This window comes from Trichoplax adhaerens, genomic scaffold, assembly GCF_000150275.1.
Source record: "Trichoplax adhaerens TRIADscaffold_9 genomic scaffold, whole genome shotgun sequence".
NCBI classification, from domain to species: Eukaryota; Metazoa; Placozoa; class Uniplacotomia; order Trichoplacea; family Trichoplacidae; genus Trichoplax; species Trichoplax adhaerens.
In genome coordinates this window covers 2957228-2980446 of record NW_002060951.1, presented here as the reverse complement: position 1 = coordinate 2980446, position 23219 = coordinate 2957228, and the positions used below count along the sequence as shown (strand labels likewise).

At 33.8% G+C, this 23219-nt stretch overlaps 3 protein-coding genes across 3 annotated transcripts; 2 read left to right on the top strand and 1 right to left on the bottom strand.

Moving 5' to 3' along the window:
• Window positions 1-90: 90 nt before the first annotated feature.
• Window positions 91-8735, bottom strand: TRIADDRAFT_59148 (uncharacterized protein; the record flags this gene model as incomplete). Its single annotated transcript, XM_002115005.1, has 40 exons — window positions 91-116; window positions 328-372; window positions 799-870; window positions 976-1113; window positions 1347-1445; window positions 1622-1730; window positions 1794-1928; window positions 2148-2300; window positions 2388-2466; window positions 2533-2581; window positions 2655-2754; window positions 2854-2961; window positions 3049-3123; window positions 3201-3258; window positions 3341-3448; window positions 3517-3617; window positions 3664-3844; window positions 3990-4027; window positions 4074-4138; window positions 4244-4316; window positions 4685-4746; window positions 4811-4871; window positions 5000-5047; window positions 5113-5163; window positions 5274-5354; window positions 5422-5493; window positions 5578-5685; window positions 5778-5942; window positions 6031-6180; window positions 6349-6421; window positions 6529-6614; window positions 6697-6801; window positions 6876-6983; window positions 7109-7146; window positions 7380-7497; window positions 7579-7665; window positions 7768-7849; window positions 8167-8223; window positions 8427-8497; window positions 8664-8735. 40 exons carry the CDS (start codon window positions 8733-8735, stop codon window positions 91-93), a joined length of 3507 nt encoding a protein of 1168 aa, XP_002115041.1.
• Window positions 8736-10225: 1490 nt separating this feature from the next.
• Window positions 10226-14500, top strand: TRIADDRAFT_28654 (uncharacterized protein; the record flags this gene model as incomplete). The annotated part of the gene is made up of 11 exons (XM_002115169.1): window positions 10226-10301; window positions 11579-11663; window positions 11859-11903; window positions 12120-12163; window positions 12333-12469; window positions 12675-12782; window positions 12866-12921; window positions 13744-13829; window positions 13896-13958; window positions 14067-14170; window positions 14249-14500. The coding sequence occupies 11 exons, from the start codon at window positions 10226-10228 to the stop codon at window positions 14498-14500; spliced, it is 1056 nt and encodes a 351-aa protein (XP_002115205.1).
• A 4290-nt stretch (window positions 14501-18790) lies between these two features.
• On the top strand, window positions 18791-21704 carry TRIADDRAFT_59146 (uncharacterized protein; the record flags this gene model as incomplete). Its single annotated transcript, XM_002115168.1, has 10 exons — window positions 18791-18885; window positions 19341-19445; window positions 19707-19758; window positions 20291-20362; window positions 20436-20538; window positions 20624-20673; window positions 20838-20906; window positions 21179-21292; window positions 21401-21529; window positions 21612-21704. The coding sequence occupies 10 exons, from the start codon at window positions 18791-18793 to the stop codon at window positions 21702-21704; spliced, it is 882 nt and encodes a 293-aa protein (XP_002115204.1).
• Window positions 21705-23219: the final 1515 nt, after the last annotated feature.

Genomic DNA, 23219 nt, shown 5'->3' with positions numbered 1-23219 from the left:
CAGATACCTAAATTCTCTGTATGCTCAGATACGCCTAAGCAATTATTTGATTCTCTCAATCTTTTGTATCTTCTATTGCAACGACATTAATTAGACCGCAGAAGCTTCATCTTCATCTATAATTTAATAAATGAAAGACAAATTTTTCGTAAGAGTAAGAATATGAAGTAAAAATCTAAATAATGTTATGTCGAAAAACAAAATATACCGGTCGCTAAAGGAATTGTCGCTTTTCTAGCCACCGCCTTTACATTGCCTAAGTATCAATCTTCCGTTAACGAACTCATTGTAGTAAATGTTTAAAATTGTAATAGATAACTAGCATACCTCCAATTACTCCTGCATCTGATCGAAGACTTGTTGAAGTAGAATCTATTTGGTATCCAAGCAATATTATTACAAACAAAATCGTTTAAAATAATAGCCTACTTAACTAAAGTACATGTAAAGCATACTAAATTCCACAAACTATCGCATAAAATGTATTGACTAGAAATTATTGGGGTAGGTTAATGGATTGTGCAATGTCTACTAACACAATATACGCTGGAGATTAGCCATGCACTGCTCATGCTGTAAACCTACATCGTAAACTTCTTCACACAAAAAGGAATTATCTTATCTTACAACCTGTTAGAAAAAGTAATACTATCTCAAACATATCCAAAACTGGCCTACGCAACGATCACCGGCACATTTTTCAGTTTAACAGCTTATTTAAATAGCTTAAATTGTAGCAACTCCTATGTATTATAGCATCAGAAAGTAGCTTGCGATTGAACATTAAACTTTACATACCAACAGTTAGAGCCCTACGTATGGATGGATATCTTTCGTACGATTTCAGATCTACAGCTTTGGCTGGATTTGCTATTATCCCAGAATTTAAATCATTACACATGCTAATTCCATATTTATAACACAGCCTTAATTAAGCACATCACTCATGTGATACAAAATCGAATAAACTATGACCTTTTCCAACAACATCTGATAAGCTTGGATCAATATGCTGACATAAATGAAAACCTTGTATCGAATCATCTTCAGAGCTATCTGAGCCAAAATCTTGTGAAGAAATATCAGCTTTTCTATTACCAATGAGCGTGACTTCTTGACAATCGTATATAAATTCATTAGTTATATAAATCAAATAATTTCAGAAAGCTGGAACTCACACATCATCGCAAAATAAGTGGTAGAAAATAGAATGTTCTGTACATGTGAACTACCTGATAGCTTTCTACGGATCTGTGGTAAGGAATCTAAAGTTTTAACGGTACAAAAGACAGAATTAATACCTTACATACAATGCAGAATAAAGTGCTGAGTTTAAGGATCCCTACCTTCAGTCTTGTCGCTATTTCTTCTACCATTATATGGCGAACCTTGCAGGCTTGCAATTGTCAATCTACGTTTCGGTTGGCTAGGCATTAAACCACTACCTATTTTTATTCAATATGTACCGTATTACTCCAGATATTAATATCAACCTTCTATGCTTATGACTGTAGGGATCAAAATCATTAAACTTAAATAAATTATCGAACTATCACTGATTATGTCTAAATACAATGCAAACTGACTATGTACTGTATTCTAGGTAATCATGCTAATTTACTCGGATTTGAGATAGGTTCGCAAGCACAAGACATCATGTCGAGCTGATCTTCATCTGTTACTATTTTTGCTTCTTCTAAGTATTTACGAACGCGCCGAACCATTAAGTTCTATATAAGATGAAAAGTCTCTTATACCATGAATTAGCATAGTGACACCGAAAATTCCTTTACCTCTTCATGCAGTCTCTTTGGATTCATGACGGACGGCTGCTTCTTTCCCCAACGTCTTATACCGCCCTGCATGGAAATATTGCTACTCATATTTAGACTATTAGTGATATGATCGCTATGTGAACTTGCACTCTGCTATATAGAAAAAGTTATGAATTAATACAGTTAAGTAATTACCAATGAAATATCGCGTATTTTATAATTTTTATAGGTCATACTAACAAATGAGCCGATATAGTGATGTCTAATATATCTTATCTCTTTTGATATCATCCTCAGTTTCTCAAAGTTTACCTAAAGAAATTGTTGTATTAAGCAATGAATAAAACTTGAGGATATAGTAATAATTCTTACCAAACCATCGATTACACTTTCATTTCCAAGATGTAAAAACGATAGATCTTTCAGCACAACCGGAAAAAATGGAATAATAGGACAATAGACACTGCTAACAAGGTTTCTATACTTGGACATATTTCTTGATGGATCCATCAAGCCTTTCATATCCTATATGAACATTAATAATACATTATGCATTTGTGCATATCGTACAAACGAAGTCGGGGCTATCAGATTCCAGCGAATCAGGCTTACTTCAAAAATTTTTAAGTATTTGCTAGGCAGCCGATCCCAAGTATTTTTAAGCCTTGAGACTGATCCATGACTCAATCCACTTCAAAATCGAAGATTTTTTTAGATTTAGCATCGAATAGCAAAATGAACTTCATTAATATCTCACCTCAAAACGGCAAAGAGGGTGTTGAAGTTTTTATATTCTCTACAGAAACCTAAAGCAATGCATTGTCGTCCTTGAAATACAGTACAACCTTACAAGGTATTCGAAAAACGTGCAAAACTTACGCGCAATCTTAATAAATCTTTTGATGACCTTCATCCTTTTCGTAACATTGACTTCGGATAGAACTTCAGTAACTACCCAGAACATCTCCTGATTTGCAATCTAGTCACATTTGTAAATTTAATTCGGCAAAAAATAATATCAACTAATACAACTTCGCTATGACATATACTTAAAATTTTTATGATACACGTATTCTACCTCCGTGAACTTTCTGAGATTTGGGACAGCAAAATAATCTTCTTTATTCAGTTTGAAAATATCAGCAATGTATTCGCTAGGGCAAATACTACTTAGCAGTTCTAAATCCTTCCGGCATTAATATAAATATAAGAATTGTTCCTAATTGATAATTCAATTATAGATAAGCAACACGGTATCTAGCTATTAACTCACTCTAAGGGTTATTTCATGGGCTAGAACTTCAGACTGTAGCTGTAAAAAGCAAACATTAACTTCTTTCACCAACTCCTGTAGCAATTAGAAAATTTCGTCATCATAAGCCATTACTTTGAGACAAATAAATAAAATCATGTTTTCCAAGTTACCGCTGCAGCTTCAGGCGATAACAGACTTTCTGTAGTATAATTATCTCTTAAATAGTACCTACATAACAATTGGAGGTTAAGATAACATGTTATTTTCTACTCCTATTAGCAATCTATACACATAAAAACAAACATATTACCTGCCATTTAACGATATCTTATTTGCTAAATCTGTCATTGAATCTGGAAGCCTTCTCTGTCGTATAAACTCTGATTCAGCTACAGTTACATCGAACAACGCACAATTCCTATTTTGTAGAAAGATATCGTTTAAAAGCGGTTTCGTTTATTAAAATTAGTTGGCATTTAGACTTACTCCAAAGAAACATTCAATCCAAAACTTTCAACTGCAAGCTTGACGACCATGGCAACTGTATGTGTCTTGTTTAACGAAACAAAAGTTCTGTTATCGGAATACTGCAAAAAGCATTTTTTATCCAATATCAAATATGCGTAATCCTACCTTCGAAATCATTAGGTATCTAAATGACTGATCTGCCCGATAAATTTTTAAAACTTGATCACCGTGTGAGTCACTATCACGACTTGGCAAACTATCTGCATCGCTTGGAGAAGCCACCGACACATTTGAAGTCCTTTTACTGCTATCTTGATCTTCCGAATCCTTACCAGAACTATCCATGCTACGTAATGGGTATTTGTTATTGATCGATTATGGTTTTATTTACTGAAAAAATTATCCTATCAGCATAAGTTACCTATGCTTTCCAGCTAAAACATTCAATTTCTGAATTGCTTTCATAAATTTTGTGCTTGAAGATTGCTTACCGGTAATTACCTGGTTGGACTATTTTATTAGTTGTTACCTTTGTATTATATAATTCAATGTTTGTAAATAGCGTAAAGCAGTACCTTTTTACTAGAAACTTTCTTGCCAGTATTCAATGGATTACCGGGGACTTCAGCGGCTACAGTGCCTGTTTGAAAACAAATTGACGCCGCTCAAAATTCGAAGACAAGGAAATACCAGTTAAAAAGTTCTAGATTGCAAGTTCCAGGATTTGATACCACTATCGTCTTACCAGTAATTGATTTTTCATACGATCCAATACATTCTTGATCAAAGTTTCTAGCGATTTCGGAATACGGCAGCGCCTTTAAAAAAACTTAATTTAGTTCTAACTACAGTTAAGGCAGTCAAATCATAAATGTACAGAAGCTATAGAACATAAAAAATATAATAAAAGTAGTATAAAGCAATATTCAATCAAAGACTTAAATTGGGTATTAAAGAATTAAACTCCTACACCCGAAAGTAAATTCGGAAACTGTGTAGAAAGAGTAATAAGTGTGAAAAGATCGCGATCTAATATTCACTCAACCTTTCTGCTCTCCTTATCAAACATAGCACTAACAATTCATGTGCAATACATAAAGCCAAGTAACGCCATTCATTAAATTTTAGCATTGAGATACTACTGTTATACTAGTATTTAATTGACAGTTAATTAATGATAGCTTACCGAGCCAGGAGCTATATTTAATCGCTCCGAAGTAACACTACAGTTTACTGCTTCCTTTAGACCTGACCAAATGACAATAGATAGTTATTGCAAAGTACCTGCAGTATTAAATAGTTTTAAGCGTACCGGTGATGCAGTACTTGACATTCAAAGTCAGATGTGAGCTCTTATTTATGATTTCCATAGCCTAGAAGAGATACATTTGAGCAAATAACAAATTAATTTACCATAAAGTTTAGTTTAGCAACTGCACTGCATTGTGATTAACCACAAAGTAGTCAAATCTTCGTCAAAATTCTTTTAAAATTATCCTACCTTCATCAAAGGCAAATTTGTTAATCGCTGGCCATTTATTTCTAAAAGCTATAAATTAAACAATATTTAATAAAGCAACTATGATTTTCAAAAGTATTTCGTAGATCACGAACCTGATCACCGATTTTGAGTCCAAGTTCGTCTGCTTTTGAATAAGGCTCAACCTTTAATTTAATTATTAAATAAATAACGAAAGAATAGAGAACATGAAAATGTTTATAAATGTACCACGTAGATAATTATAATAATAAGTATGAAAGAGAAAAGCACTTACATTAGAAACAAATAATCCCGTTGCAAATTCTTTCCCACCCATTACACTAAATCCAGGAGGCTTATCCTTGGATAACCGGTCCTGAAGTGGCAATTATTTTGCATATAATGTATTTGGGCCTGTTTCATACTGAAATTATTGTACTTACAAACACAATGGTCCGAAAATGAGCTTTAGAAACAATTACATTCTCCAGTTGTCGTAATAGTCCAAATAAGTTCTGTTAATACATGCGCATGGGAAGAGTAAGATAGTGACATTACGGTTAATCATTATCACTATATAGATCTTTAATATATAATACCTGTGATTCAACCTGCTTTGTGAAATTTTCAAGATACTTTTGCAACATAATATTTCGATCAAAGTCTTCATGGACATATTCCAGCCATTTGATAACAATTTTAACAACCTAATATAGATTACAATGCAATAGTAAATCAACAGCACTGTAATCAGTAACAATTTCTATTTCAAAATTTACGTTTCATAGTTATCAATAACCTTATCATGGAGAGTCTTATCTTTGAACCATTCAAATAAATTGCTAAAAATCCCAGACGCCTCTTGATTGAAAGTTCGATATGTCAATAAATAGTCTTCAATGTAAGTCTCTTCTAAACACGAATGATCAGCAATCAAGTGTTCTAAAAGCTTTTTGGGAGTAGCCTACAAAATTAAAGACGGTTTCAATGATCACTTCCCGGTAAATAACGCACTGCCGTCTGATCTGTAGAATAGCTTAGTATTTACTTACTCTTAAAATAATCCAATCCTTATGACTCCCATTTTCAGTTAGACGAAGCTCAGCAACCGTTACTAGTACCCCGTTCTCTTCAATTCTTTGAATATTTTCTTCTTTCTTGCTTATTATCTTCCAATACTTCTCTTGTTCAATGCAAACAAACTATTATAAAATTTTATAATATGATATAGTATTCTCAGTATCAAGATGATAGATTAAAAAAACAATCAAATCACAAGAGTCATGCAAGTAGAACAATATCCTTCTGAGTTCAAGCCTGTAGACGGCGAACAAAATGGCATAGAATGTATCTACTGCATTTACAAATACCTGACAATCGTCTTTTCGCGTAAGCATTATGCCGTCATGGAACATGTCATAAGTCACAGGTTCTACGCCGAAACTACCATCAAATTCATTAAAGAGCTATAATTACTGTAGTTATAGACGCTTCGAAATCAATGCATAATTTAATATAATCAAAAGATATAAAGGTAAATGGCCAATTACCTGTCTCCAGCGTTCATTACAAATGAATCATTTCCATTCCTTTGAACAGTCACCGATCCGTTAAGTATTACTGACCAAGAATCCAGCTGTTTAGTAACGAAAAGTTTTACGCAGATCAGGTTTCTAATCATCTACTATTATAAACTGAATCTAAATTAATAAACGTACCTTTTCTTTATCCTTCAGAACGATCGTCCCTGCCTTGTCAACAACAGCAAAGTACATGACAGCACACATATCTCTTAAAATTAGCTGTGGCATGCTAGCAAATGCCTGTTAATACAAGAATAGAGGGAATATGAAGTAAAAATTTAATTCTAAATACTAAAAATTTATTTCGATAAAACCTTGAAACGCTGCAAAAACTCCTGTAGGATATCAAGATCGGCATTTGTTCTTTCTACAGGTTTTTTTTCCAAAATATCCCTCACATAATCTTGACTACCACTCAACGACTGCAGAAAATTCATTAATATAGTACTTAATTCTTCGATTGCAATTTATTTTCCCATTACGCTTAAATTAGAGGATATCTTAGTAATTTTTCCAAAAAAATATCAGAATATTGCAGGATACAAACTTCAGTTGATTGCAAAAGATCTTCATCTCCATCAGAATCTAAAATTAAAGGGGTTTATATGTATGCATGCATGAGTTAATATTAAAATTAGTTGAGCCACAAGCTATCAATAGTACAAAGTAACTACTTTCACTACTCTAGAAATACCGTTGAGTTCCCTCGACAAACCTGCAATCGGAAAAAGTCAATAGAATAAGTATTGTTAGATTAATTTCAGATCTTTGCTTGTCTTAGAAAATCATAAGATATACGCGTACTCCGCTGTACATACTTGATATTCCACTTAGAGAATCATATTCATCATAGTAATCATTCTGGCTGGACTCATAATTTATATTAGGCTGCTTAATAGGTGACAGTCGAAAATTATTTGGACTTACAATAGTTTTCTGCATAGAATAATAAATAAGAATGTTTATATACTGTGTAAATGTCGTATACGTAGTAGACTCGCATTGATTGCAACGTACCTCTCCTGAAATTTCATTTGCATTCTGATAAGGAGGCATGACGAAGTACTTTTCAGGTAATAATAAACTGACATCTGAAAAATCTACCTATAACATAAATAGATTCATAGGCAACAGAATTGCGTAATATAGATCATTGATTTCAACACTAGGAGATAGCTCTACAGTACAAATATCGCAAAGACTTACAATAACCAACAATTCTGATTGTTCCAACGTGATGCATTGAGTGCCACGTTTCCCTCGTGTATTTTCGGCGATTTTTCCAAAACTGAATAATTTTATAAATCGATCACATATTCTGATTTCAAATCTGATTAAAAACAGCCAAGATTAACGCTATACACGTATTAAGATATCTACCTCATTCCGGGGAGATACATAGAGCCGTTAATGTAAACAGATCCAGACAACAGTATGTACCAACAGTCGCAAACACTGTTTTCTCTTGTAAAGCAGAAATTAAAGTAGGTATTCAAAAATTTATACAGTAGCAAAATGTACCGCAAATCAAAGTATTTAGGTTCAAAGCTAGGCATAGGCCTCAAAGCCAACTTAAAGCATTAATCACTCGTACAACTACCCTACCTGTATAAAACGTAATTGGCTTGGTGAATTTCATATCTCATAGTTTCACACATCGATCTAGAGTGCGAATTCAAGAAATAAAAGAGAAATACGCGTAAGCACAACGACGAAAGCAGTACATAATGCACATAATGATACAGTACAGTATAGATAAAAGTTCAAATTAATAAAATGTCCTATACGCGTATCAATAAATATAATAGCTAAAATTTATACGTAAACCACAAAATTCAATAATCAGTAATAAGTGGCTTTAGGACCTCAAGGTAAGGCGGGGATAACGTTTTAGGACATCTAAACTTGAAAGACTGGAAGAAATGCGATCTATATCCTGAAACGATTGAATATTAAATAATACGGCACATCAATTCTCTTAGTACTGTATAGTGTAATTTCACATAATGTACTACTTAAAACGCAACAAATGAAAAATAATGACAGGATATTCAAAATTATTGAAATTAAACTAGTGACGGATAGATTAGTAGCAAACTCACGTCATCATTTCTAATCTCCGGTGGTCTGGTTATAGATATAAAAAATTCTCGATCCAATTTAAGAGAGGCCATAAGGAATGCTATCGGCTGGCTGTTGAGTATTGATACAGTAGTAACTTGATACACGTTATCGTTTTAACTACGCCTACAGTATCGATGATAAATTTATTAATTACTATATGCATATATTATTCCATGCTATTAAAGGTATGCAGTAGATGATATAAACTCATACGTTGCTTAAATAGCAAGTGAAAAAAATAGTAATTACGAAAAGAAAAAGAACATTTATTAAGATGTAATAAATGTGCTGTAACTACAAAGAACATAATTACGATCAATACAATTTTAAATGTGTTTTTATAACGTTCTGTTCGGAGTTCTACATACTGTACGTACTGTACTGTACTGTACAGTACTGTATTGTACAGTCAAGGACTACTGTTTTGTACTAAAGAAAAAGAGAGTGCGCAGTTTATGCACAGTACTTTTAATCTATTGTACTGTAATGTAGTAGCTTTTACATCTGATCCAGCTGATCAGTAGCAAAAGTTATGCAATCATTTTTGCATTACTGTACTGTATCATATCTGTCCTGTACTGTACAGTACTGTATGTACTATACTGACATTGTAACTGTACAGTACAGTACTCTACTGTACAGTATAGTACTACACGGTACTTTACATTGAAATACTGTAATGTACGGTACAGTACTGTATGGCTGATATACAGTACAGTTTATCGTACAAGCCGACTGTACTGTATAGTACCGTAGTGATACACCATACACGGTACCGTTTTACAAAGGGAACTGAGGTTTAAAAAGTGTAAAAAGTCTTTTTAAACCATAGCTGTTTCTTTCTTTCGATCATCTCTACTGTACGCTTAAAATGTTTTGAGTATTATACTTTATAGTATAGCCCGCTCCCTTGGAACCGAACGTCGATGATTCTATACTATTTCACTGAAACTAACGTCTTCTTACACTACCATTATACCTCTGTATATAGGCTGTATTTATTTGGCCTGTTCTGTTAAAACGTTCATCATATCAGTAGCTGTCTCCACAGTTAAGGCTCTAAGCCGGACTGGAGTCGACTCTTTGACGTCTACTGTAATCTACGGAGCAAAGTCTGTTCAAAACTTCACTGCCTTCACGATCCTTCAGTGTACACTATTAGTACTGTACTGTACTGTAGTACTGAACATTGTACTGTACTGTACTGTACTGTACAGTATGTACAGCAGAACTTGTTTCCCAGTGTACTGTACAGTACAGTACTGTACATACTGTACTGTAGTGTACTGACTGTACTGTACAGTGCTGTACTGATTGCTTCCATTCACAATTGAGTATCCCGTGGCCTTATTCACGCCATTACGCGATGGCGTGGAAGCGAAGTGTTGGCTATGCGTACATATAAAATTTTATGATTATATTTATCTTTTCAAGGTCTACAATATTTTATTTGTGCAAAGCAACTTAAATGGCATAATCGTCTTCAAATTATCACCTAAAGTGTTGCTCTGTAACGAAACTATTAAACACTGGCCTGGAGATGCTAAACATCAAAAAAACTGTCTCAAAAAACAAGCGACGTTACCGGGATGACGACTTCGACTTGGATCTAAGCTGTATCCTTCTTTAATCAAGTTAAAGATTATAGAATGTTACATGTCGCATCTAAAGTAATATCGCTAATGTGGTACTGAGTTTAATGGATTAGTGCTGAGAGACGGGTGTCGAACTTGTTCCTGGTCTAGCTGATGAGATGACATTTTTATATCTGTACTCTAGGCAACACAATATTATACTATACAGCACTACATACGCGTGCTGTACAGTACAGTAGTTCTGACGCCTTGATTGCCGAATCCTGGCCACGCTATCTGGATTCTAGCATTATAGTACATAAAATGTTATTGAAGCTCTCGTAATCTTCAATAAACCCAAAACTACCGAAAGCGCTAATGTTTTCCAGTTAACGCTGTGGCAGTAGTATGTATAATATACTCTACTTTAGTAATGTGACGGAATGGAGTACGATTAAGTTACAGTCTGTGTACTACAATTCTACCACTTTACTTATACCGTATATCGATAATTTCTCAGCCGGTAATCTTTACGGCTTTATGTAAAAAGTAGCTGCTACTGTATTTTGTAAATTGTGCATTTGAACTCTTAATAGAATGATGAATTTCATGACGATGCTTTAAATTCTAATGGTAATTTCACATTCATCCTATTACGATTTCATACCAGTTAACTTACTGTGGCATTCCAATACTACTCTGTACAGCAGTATGTATTACCCACCGTTCTCCTATACAAACCATTACAGCACAGTGCTGTACTGGCAGTAGAATTATATACTGTATTTTATCATAGTTGTTGCCAAAGAAAATAATAACCTTTAGTATGTTTTCATCTACTTTTCTTGCTTTTATGAGAACAAGAAAATCTGTACGGTGACATCTGACATAATCTGTTCAATACCAATTCTTCGAAATACTGCAGTTCACAATTAGTTGGTATTATTCTACTGTATTCCAGACGTCTGTTCCTTTTAAATATTAACCATACATTTCAGTTCATTAGATCGTAAGGCATAAGATAGCCGTAACATCCTAACAGCTAGATAGTTTCGGCAGCCGGATACAATAAATTCGTATACACCTACATTGAATTTCGACACTGTAATAGCAATGCACTGTACAGTATTTATATCTGTTAAAAATCTAAAATTGTTAAGACCACGCTTAGTGGAATATATCAATCCTTATCAATGACATTCGAAAAGTTACGCGAGTATCTACTAAATTATTCGGTCGTGACTTCTAGAAATAACGTTCAATTGACTTTCGTAAGCTACAATAGGAATTTTTTATGTATTCCCTGACACTATTATCAGATATCAAGCCGACAATCATTGCGATGGGATTTCCTTCAGATAAACTTGAAGGTGTTTACAGGAATCATATAGATGAAGTTATAAGGTAACTCAGAAGTAATCATACTTATGCGCGTATATTTCTGGAAACGCAATTTAAACTTGCTAATCTTTGTACGGTATATATGTAACAGAAGCTATAATAAATTCAATATGTTCCTTATTCATGGCTACTTATTTACATTTTTAGTTTTGCTGTCTTTATGTGATATTTTAACAAGCATAGATTTTAACGATATAGGTTTTTTGATACAAAACACAAACAACATTACAAAATTTATAACCTGTAAGTACCTTTAAACATTCACATTTCTGAAAATGCCTGAGTACTATAACACTATTAAGAAATACCTAGGTCGATTAGTTAAGGGATCATTCGAAACCAAATGATACTTTTTTTTCGCTACTTTCTTTGAATTAGTAATAACATATCGCGGTCTTAGGCCTGTTATAGAATGTATATTTTACAGTAATACGTTACTTTTATGTTCTTTAATGGAAGATGTAACGAAAGGACTTACGATCCGGATCGATTTTTTAACCGTGGTAAGTACCGTCCAGGTTTATCGTGCTTTTGGTATATAACTTAAGTTGGTACTTGATGTGAGACTCATCAAGTATTAATCAAATACTTTCCTTAACCTCATCTATGCAATCTTCTTTTTATCCAAACTTATCCATGATTGTAATGCATTACCGGTTTATATGCTTCCAGTCGCTACGTACGCTTTCGAGGACCATAATGCCCCACCTTTTGCCTTGATTCAACCTTTCTGTGATGATGTGGATGAATGGCTGAAAAAGGATGAAAAGAACATTGTTGCTGTTCATTGTAAAGCCGGAAAGGCATGTGTCAGATTAAATATGTATTAACAAACATGTTAATTTACATTTGCATGGTGATAATTTTATATTATCTGATAATTATTGTACGCTTACATCATTGATGAATATAGGTATTATTTGTCTAGCATGCGATTATTTATAACATGGCGTTTGCTCGCAAATTACTTATTAAACATTCATTAGAACGTAAACTTACAATTTCTTCTTATAGGGGCGTACGGGAGTTATGATCTCTTGTTACCTGTTGTATGCTAATTTTTTTGACGATACAAATGATGCTCTTAATTTTTACGGGCAAGCAAGAACACTCGATGCTAAGGTAATCTAAAATAGGGCATATGATAGATACCTTCATGATAGATCATTTCACTATCCGATATATATGCCTCCTTTTATATGAAGGGTGTAACGATACCTAGTCAAAGAAGATATGTAGAATATTACGGATACAGCCTCAGGTTGGTAACTGTCCCATATCGATTTCGACTGTACTAGTTAGCATTGTGTTACAACCAATGAAATTATCCTGCTTCTTTACTAAAATAACAATACTTTATAGTAACTACGTAAAAAGCTATCTATTTTACATTACATGTTACTGTAACCTTAAGAATAAAAAAGATACCTGATTTCATAAAGGACATGATGAATCTCTCTGATTGTAAGCATATAGTACTCGCCAACTAGTACGTGGTAGTGCCTTAATTAAACTCGCTGCCTAACTAAATGTGCGTTTGAACTGAAACTCTTGAATAGAAAATATTGCAATCATTTAGAAACCCTATCTTAGGAAAGTTAGTTGCTGTCAAATGGCGGAACTACATGTTATAAAGGACATATACTAGAGATTTTACCAGTCCATTAAAACTGTCACCTAGCTTCCTAATAAATCATCAGAAAATGAACGTGTGCAGCATGCCACCGTATTCAACGAACATTACATAATGACAGCTATAGTTAGCGGGGGCTCATTAGCATTAGCATTGAATTTAGTATCCGCGACCCAGTTTGCCTTAAATATAGTTTTTTGCTGGTCTGGCATGGTAGTCATTTAAATTATATCGTAATCACTTGCGCTTATTAATCCTTAATACCTCACGAAGTGCATCCTGATTGAAGCGAGCAGTGTCGTAATAAAATATTCTAATATACCGCTGTTGCGGTGCCTTAAGTTTTCAAGTATCATTCGTATTTTGGTGATAAATGCTCTACCTGTATTCTATTGTTATTTAATCTCTAGATACTAAACCAATTACGTATTGTATTAATCCAAATTTTAGGCATAAATTAATTTACAAACAGCGACCACTTTTAATGAACGGCATCATCATTGAAACTGTTCCTAATATCAGTAATGGGACTTGCTGTAAGTTAAGCAATCCTTAATGCTTTAAACATCCATCCAGAGTAATATTTGTTCGTTTACTTTTAGGCCCATTCTTTACCGTAAGACAACATAATGTTAAATTAATTACATCGAAAGTTATGGAGGTACGTAACTGAGAATAAGATACCCTTCCTATATTCCCCTATATTAGGCAATGTTCTAAGCTACTCTTTGCTAATTTGTAGTGTTTTAATATTATTTAATGAAATAAGGGAGTAAGAAAAGGGAATGAACGCATAACTTTTGTCCTAGACAAGCCCTTGCCAATTTGCGGTGACGTAAAGATTGAATTTTTTCATAAATCTGAATATTTCTCTAAGGTTTGTGCTAATATCTTTAATTATGCCATCTGATAAAATGTTGTCGTAAATTTGAACGAATGCCTTTTTGCTTTGTAGAAGTCAAGAATGTTTCATTTCTGGTTCAATACGTTCTTTGTTGTACAATTTGCAAAGAATAATAACGATCACACAGACAGAGAAAACGTTTGTGGCCAAGTCAAAATCGTTCAAGCTATTGGTGATACCTGCCACTCCCTGATATTCAAGAAAGAAGAGATCGATCAATCTCATAAAGATACAAAAAATAAAACATTCTCTCCTGAATTTAAGGTAGGAATATCGTATACCCTATTCACTGACTGCTTGTGACGCAAGTCCTGATGTAAAATATTTCAGGTCCACGTACTATTTTGTATGAATGATGAAGATACCGATTCAGCGGAGCAAGGTCACAATGAGATAGCCCCAGAAATACCGTGTAACGTAGAGTCAATTGATTCTGATGAAGATGAAAACAGTGTCTTAACAGAATCTAACACTGGAGATGAAGATGATTCGGCTGAGGACGGTAACGAGCCGAAACCGGCACTGTTAGTTGAAGAGATTAATAAAAGAATGAAAGCTAGCCTCGAAAATGCAGGAGGATCTTCCGAGCAATCGAAAAGTAAGATACAAACGCGACAAAAGTTTGTCTCACCTAGAAACAGTCGACGTAACTCTAAGGAAGACGTCAGTGAATCAGTAGGACCCTTTCAGAACAAAAAGAGTTTAGCAACTTCACCACGGCTTTTTAAGAGGGGATCTGATAGTCAGTTACAAAATTTCCATAATCTTAGAGATTCTGAATTAAATAAACTGGAAGATAAGACGACTCAACTAGAAGCTTCAGGTAGATCGTCACCTATTGGAGTGACCACACAAGAAACCACAAAGGAGCAGCCTGCGACATTAACTGCACCTCATAGAACAACCCAACCAGATCCGCAGATTAGAGTGGGAACAGTACGTCATGCAAATGGAATCGACAAAGACAGCGTTGTATAATTATGAGATCATTTCAATATTCGAAAACAAATTTGTGTTGGGCCATACCGATTAATTAGTTTCAACGCATTCTTAATAACGTTATATTGCGTACTAATGTCATTGTAAATTAATCACACCTTTATATAAAGTTTAAAGTCGGTGTGCTTTTGTTGCATTCCATGACAGTAGCCTTATAATAGCTATGCTGTGCTCAAATATGATCCTAGCTTAGATTAGCGTTATTTTAAGCATGTTTTAGTGTAGTTTTCTACTTCCAGTAATGGTTTGCGAGAGTTATGATAAGATGTAACCGATCATTAATAACGAGCTGCCTCATGTAAAATTGATAATCCATAGCCTTTCTGTTCGCAATTTACGTTACGGGATAGATTACTGTACTGTACATCGTACCCTTCAATCGTACGTTCTAGGAAATCGATTCGTGCACCGCCATAAGTTAGGCAGACCCTCTGTAACTGTATTTTACTGAAACTTCAAATTAATGTATACAGACATAACAATTTTATAGGGCATTAATTGTTTGCGGTATAGTAACTTCATTAGTTCTTTTAGGTGTGCAAAGTAGAGAATTTACTTTAGTGAAAATTCTAACGGCAGAAATTACTATCCGCTCATCAAGCGAACGTTGTACAGTTTACCTTGCGACTTACGTCTAAAATAAGAATAATGCGAGTATGATTCTGTATGCTTCGTGGCTTTTCTTTCGTGGTCAATGTACATACCTACCTATTCATGCAATACCTCTAACTTGAAACAGTACTACCGTAAATGCAGTATATAACGAGAACGATGATGCTGTTCTTGTAAGCGCATTGCAGAATTCTTTATGGCTATCGAAAGTGTAAAAATTTTATCAATTATAATCAATTATAGAACATGTTTGCCACTTATGAAAACATTGCCAAATAATTTAGCCTGAATATTATCTAGTGCAGTACGTAACTACGAATACGTCATACAACCATGTTTAATCATATTAGATATCCACTTGCGGATTGTAACTATATCAAAAAGATGTTATATCATTATTAGAATAAATTGTCATTCAAGATATTAATTGTTATCGATATATTATAATGACCCTTTAAATATCATAGTTCACAGATTTCTTTAAATAAAATATTACATCACATTTCGTATGCTCGTATCCAGAATAATACTGTACACTCGTATACTTAGTAAAACAGAATAGAATTCAATGAAAGATTTCTTAAATTCGAAAAATAAGTGAATTACAGAATCAAGCATCCGCTTAATGATCATTATATTATAACGAATAGAGTGAAGTGTGCAGTCCAGGTCTTTTTCTAGCAATCCATCGGACTTCATCCTCACGCCATCAGTCATACAGTAAGTTACTTATAACTTGAAGCTACTGTGCTGTTCTACGATGAAATACCGCATTAGTCCATTTTCTTGTACTGCACGGCGTACTGAAGATTATGTACTGCACAGTAGGTTACTATAGAAAATGGCTTTCATTTGGCCAAATGCGGTACAGTAATTATAATTTCACTTTTGACGTTCAAATCATAAGCCAATATTGCTAATTTTAAAGCATATGAAATGTGAGTTGTTAATTTAATCACTAATCGGATTGTAGAGATAAAACGCTAAAAGGCGTCTTGTATACTGTACTGTACTGTATAGTGTATATTCATTTTGAAAAGGAATGAATAAGGGTTAGCAGCGTCGAACCGTATTTTCGTTTACTTTAGTCATACGAAGTTGCCAAACTAAATCGTTAGCCCGCTGCTGGATTTAAAGCACATAGCTAGGCATCGTTAAAGGCTAAGGGTCATGATTACCGTGATATATACCGTGACCGTGCATATGGCAGGAGCATTCTAAGGAGTGTGTGGTTGAACTTGTTGTACCTGGGGATTACTACAGTACAGTACAGTACTGTACTGTACATTATTACAGAATAGTAAAAAGAAAGAGACGAGACAGGAAACGGCTACATTGCAAAATAATGTGGATGCTTAGTAATAACCGCTAATTTGGATGTCAATCACGGATAGTATACTGTAGTGTACCATTACAGACATGTGATACGATTGAAATGACCAAAATAACAATTAGCCTCCACATTACTACTACAGTATACAGTATATCTCATTCAAGATACAGTAAGCATTCGGATCTGATAGCCGTACTGTACTGTACATTATTGTATGTAATATTATTTTGTTATGTCAAGGAGATGTCAGTGTAGATTTACTAAATTATCACGAACAAAAGTTACAGGTGTTACTGCTAAGATAGAGATCTATCATCAGAGAGAGAGACAGTAGATCAAGTATGCTTTTAATAAGCAGATGCATACTGTATGATTATAAACGACAATATACAGTACAGTACAGTACAGTAGATAGCTACATACTGTAGATCAAGACAGGTACAGTAGGTACTGTACAGTACTGTATGGTATGCAATATACTGTACAGTACATAGAGGTCTGATGCTACGGTACTGTGCACTGTACAGTACTGTCGGTCCTGTCATTTCCCTAATAGTATTGTACAGTACCGTACTTTCTTTTTCAGGAGATCAAGTTACTGTACACTGTACAGTACTGTAGACGCTTTATAAATGGTAAACTAAAAATGTAAGAGTTATTAACTGTAAGTTCAAGCTTAAAGTTTAGTTTTAACTGACTGTGAACTCACGCTAAGACAAATCAATAAATGTAGCTGATTGTAACTTTTACAGTAAATAAAGGAGCAATATATATCATCACATGGACAAATACGAGGTAAGAATAGTAGTTTTTTATGTTGCACTGTAGGCGATTTAGAAGTTCATATTGTGACTTTGTTTGAGGATTTAACAGTAAATTGTGTTCAACTGCTGTTACTCAATCTAGTAGCAAGACTGTGGTATAAAGTGTGCTGGATAATACCGCGGACTTCTAAATCTCCGAGATCTAGAAGTCCGTGATAATACACGTAATTTATAAATTCCTTAGTTAATAGTTATCAATGTACAGTACAGTAGTTAGTTACAAAATTATGCACTGAACAACCAACCTTAATCTAGCGTATAGTGCTAAAATTCGCATCGGTTAATTTTAATACCCATCCTTACCATGCAGGTAACGGTACCGTATTTTACTGTAGTATATTGCAGTACATCTACAGGTATATAGTAAATAGTACTTTCCATAGTTTCACATCCGAGATTGCACACATGCACACGTGTAAGTTGCTGTATTTTAGATCACAAGAGCCCTGAGCATCATATGAGATGAACACTATTGATCTAACCACAATACCTTACCTTTCCATAATTAGTTACACTACATAATACGCTTACGTATAAAAATATGGTATTTCTTGAGAGAAATTACAAAATCAAAATTTTCAAACAGAATACCCTATCCGCTTATCCACTTTCCGTCACTGCATGCATATCAAAGAATTTATCGTAAATATCACGATAAGTACTGTACCTTAATAACAAACCAACAAACTTACATTAAAATTTGATTTATAATTGTATTAAATCACCTTTACGTTTTGTGAAACTTATACGGTTTTCCGATGTGAATGAATGACAATTACAAGCTAAATAGCCTCATTTTTATAGAAGGCAATCCTAGCAGAACGCATGGATATGTATGGCGTAGTATATTCGCTATGTTACTCTCCATGTGGAAAATTACTAGCTGCAGGCGACAACTTTGGTCGAATCTTTATATTTCAGTAAGTTGTTGATAAGTTACTCATCACTGAACTGTAAATTATTCTTAGTTGTTATCAATATTCATATATGATAAAAATATAAATTACAGCTTTCAATCACGATGAGTAAAAGGATCTTCAAACATTACAGTTTGCTTTTAATAAAGATTCCACTAATACCATCAACCGACTTCTTAGATTAGAGTCTGCCCTTAATTCGACAGTACTAGCTAAGGAAAAAGAAATTATCAAACGCATTATTCAAGGTTGTATTAAAATTGACTTACGGAATGAGAACATTTCATTTCTGGCTAAATTGTAAAGCCAGCGATATTCTTACTTCGTCAAGCTTACTATATAAACAAGGACACAGCAGGGGCTATACGGCTGGGTCAAAATAGATTTATATGTAGTACTGTATAAGTCAGCTGTACAGTATTATAAAATTTAATTTATTGGATAAATTTTTAACTTAGATATGTAGATGCTTTGGCTAATTACATATGCATATTTTTTTGTATCGGTGTAGTGCATTCTGGACCCATTTATGCTTTAACGTCAACTTCAACATATCTTGTTTGGTGAGACCTAATAAATTCAATAAATAATATACTGTAATTATAATCAGACAGGAATTGCCTACCTATTACATCGTAGCCCCTTACAGTACTATATAATAACTCTACACAAATTTCCTAGAAAGAATAAACACTGATTCTCTGTATCGTAATTAAACTTTTTTCATAATCATACACCAGTAACACATTAAAATTAGCAGACGAGTTCATTACCTCATTGTAATGCTGAATATTTTATTCTTCTTACTTATCTTTTTTTTGAAGTGGTATATTAGATAGAATTGTTGGCTATAAATGGAGCGAGATTCTTGATAAGGTAAGTCACAATTTTAAGATTTTATTAGATAGGAAATAATTTAGAAAGAGTGTTAAATTGTGATGTTGTGCGTGAGATCAAAAACTGCTAATAAATAGGATATTCATGAAGTATGGAAAATCTACATTCCGTCGAGGTAGAAACCGATTCATATCATTTATCTATAAACAAGTATCATGTATTGATAGAAATATCTCATATAAGTCTTGACTTTACGAGATTTTTAACTACAATAACGAATACGCTTATGACGATGATTAAACTACTTTACGACCTCAGTAAACAATATAAATCAGCGCAAGTCAATTCTCTGGTTTGGAATGAAGAGGTACCGAATTATCCTACTATTCATAATTTGCTTATAGCACCCGAATAAGCTTGTATGTGTTGTAGTTAATAATACGCTGCTGTAGCTAACTCTAGATCAGTTAGATAATAAATTTTCCATTAGGAGCTGTTCAATTATGTTATACAGTTGATAAATTTTTTTAACGAAGCACCCTTTGGTTATCATTATAATTACGTTCTGTAGGAAAATATCCTATATTGTGGTTGCGGAGATGGGAGAATTTATGGTTACGATTTGAAAAGTGGACACAATAAGGTTAACAGAATGCATTTCGCATAGATTGTAAAAGCTCATGAAGATGTATTAATTATGTTAACTTAAATTTCAGTGCAGCATGGTTGGTCATGAGGACAGCATACATAGCATAGTCTTAGATCCCCAATCGAAGGCGTGTATTAGCTCCTCTGAAGATGGATCAGTACGATTTTGGGGTAATAACCCATAATAGATACTTTTACATTATCACAATATTCATCGCTGCTTTACTTTCATACATCAAATCATTTCGCGGTGTAGATAATCGTAAGCCCTCTCAAATTGCTATAATTGAACCTTACAAACATCAGGTAAAAATTAATTCTACTTCTCATAAATCGCTGACCAGTACGTACAATATTTTATTACTATTTTACTTCAATATGTAGCGTAACCTTCAAGCATATGAGAGATACCGAGAATAATTAGATTATATGATGTTGACAATCTAAAAGTTTCTGATTTCATGCTTTAGCAACTAAGCCATCATGGAGGTGGCAAATGGATTTCTGCTATGGCAACCGATACTGATGGTAACTGGATGGTAAGTTGCATTAGTATCTCAGATGATAGTTCCGAGTTAAAGTAATTTTGATGCCAATAAAATAGTCGGATATATTTCTCACCTAGCAAGCGATTAGGATTATCAGCTAATGTATATAATATATAATGTATAAATATACATTCTCAAGCAATGATTTTTCAATTATAATTAAAATTATCTATAGTTTCAATAACTTTTCAACATAACGTCCAGTTGTTATCGAATTGATACCTTCGCTATTATCAAGTATTTTCATATATCGTCATTTCTAGGCATGTGGTGGAGCTACTGGTCTATCTATTTGGCACCTGCAGTCTAGAACTCTTACATCGAGCTGCAATGATATAACCGCTTGTGTTCGTGACGTAGTCTTTTACGATGGAAATGTACGTACCTCCGGTTAGATTTATGGAATTATTATACTGATAAAGTTTTAGCCTGTTAGGTAAACGTCAATGGTAATGTAACTTAAATGCAATGTGCTTTCTATCTAGTTCATTACAGTAGGGGATAACCACCACGTAACACATACTACTATTAATGGTGAAGTTACCGCAACTATTCCTACTTCGTCATCTCCAAATTTCGCAATCCAAATAAATGAGAATCTTAATAGTAAACCGGTGGGATAGAATCAACTAATTATGAAATAATTTATTATTCATCGAATCACTATTAACTACCTAACATCTTTTTCCTTCCTAGGTGCTATGTACAGCTGGAAATTCCATCATGATCGATATCTTCATCAATTTCTTTTATAAAACTACCTCTTTCCAGTGTACATGCTCGTACTAATGTTCCTTCAGTATACAGTATATGTTATATACTATATACTGTACAGTATAGTAAAGTACGGTTCGTATTATAGAAGTTCAAACAGCACTCTTAATAGTTATACAACTAACTTATCGGTACGTTCAAAACTAGAAAATCAATTAATAAAATGAAGAACATAGCAAACGACCATCCAATTAATAGTTCTAAACATGTTACAAAAGTATCGTTTATAAAACCTTTTATGTCATTCATGATAATAAAATGTTTGCCACTTATACCACTATGGTATTTATGACAATCACTGATACCATCAAGGCTCAACTAATTTTACACGTTACTAATTATTTCAAGTACATACAATATAAAATAAATAAAACGCGTCGCCACATCAGTAAGATAACAGCAAATTTTTCATTTCGATCATTAGCCAAGCTGACTTTGTAGCTTTTGAATGTAAAATTTTATCATAGTTTGTTTGGTACCTACTACTATTTGGCCGTAATAAGTTGATCCAATCACAACTTCAGGTCCAAATAAGCTATTAATTTTGGACATCACATCAAGTGATACCAATTTCTGTAGAAAAAAACGTATTAATTAAGCCAATAACGGCGAACGAATATATTAAAGCCATCATACATCGCGAGGCTCAATTAGTTGCGATACAAACCTGTTTGCACAAATCATATTTTGCCGTGGTGATCAAAGTAAGTAGAGCTTCCTGCTGTACACGATACGGAGTGCTACTTGTAATTAACTGTATCAGCCTGAAAGATAGTGCAAATTTTAATATAACCAAATGCAAGATCGGATCTGTGTTTGTCTATTTTAATGATTCATGTTACTCTACAGACAAAAATTAAACCTTTCTAATCCGTGTTCTTCTATAAAAATTACTGCGTACCGCCTTGAATAATTTATTAGATTGTTTAGCGCGGCTAAAGTCAAAAATAATGCATCTTAATACGAAGTTTCTTGTAGTGACGTTAAAATTATCAACAAAATAAATCATAACACTATAAATTAACCTGTAGCATTAATTACAATCTTAAATATGTTTTCATGTAACAGTTGGCACAACGGACTAATAGCTGGTTCTAGCATTTCTTGAAGGATTGAATTATGATGTGCAGCATTTCCAACGGCAAAACTAGCTGCCTATGGTGTTTTAAAATAGAAGTGCGACCAATGGCGCCAAAGTTTCAATTATAAGGCATTACTTTGTGTTATTAGAGTATACGCATGCATACCTTTTTCACTCTTATATTATCACTGGTTAAGCGAAGGCAAAGCTCTTTTAAAACAGTTTCACTAGTCGTAATTTAAAGTACAGAAAGAGTGTCACAGATACAGTAGTAAAAGTACATAGTAATAAAGTTGAAGGCTAGTGTTATCAATGAGTATGCTTCGGTGAAACCTTTCAAAATAAGCAGCGTATTTTGTGGAAAGCCTAAAAATAACTCCTAGTAATCGGCAAATATTTGCCTGCACCTCCATACAAGGGGAGTTCAGTAGATTGATCACGCATATGCA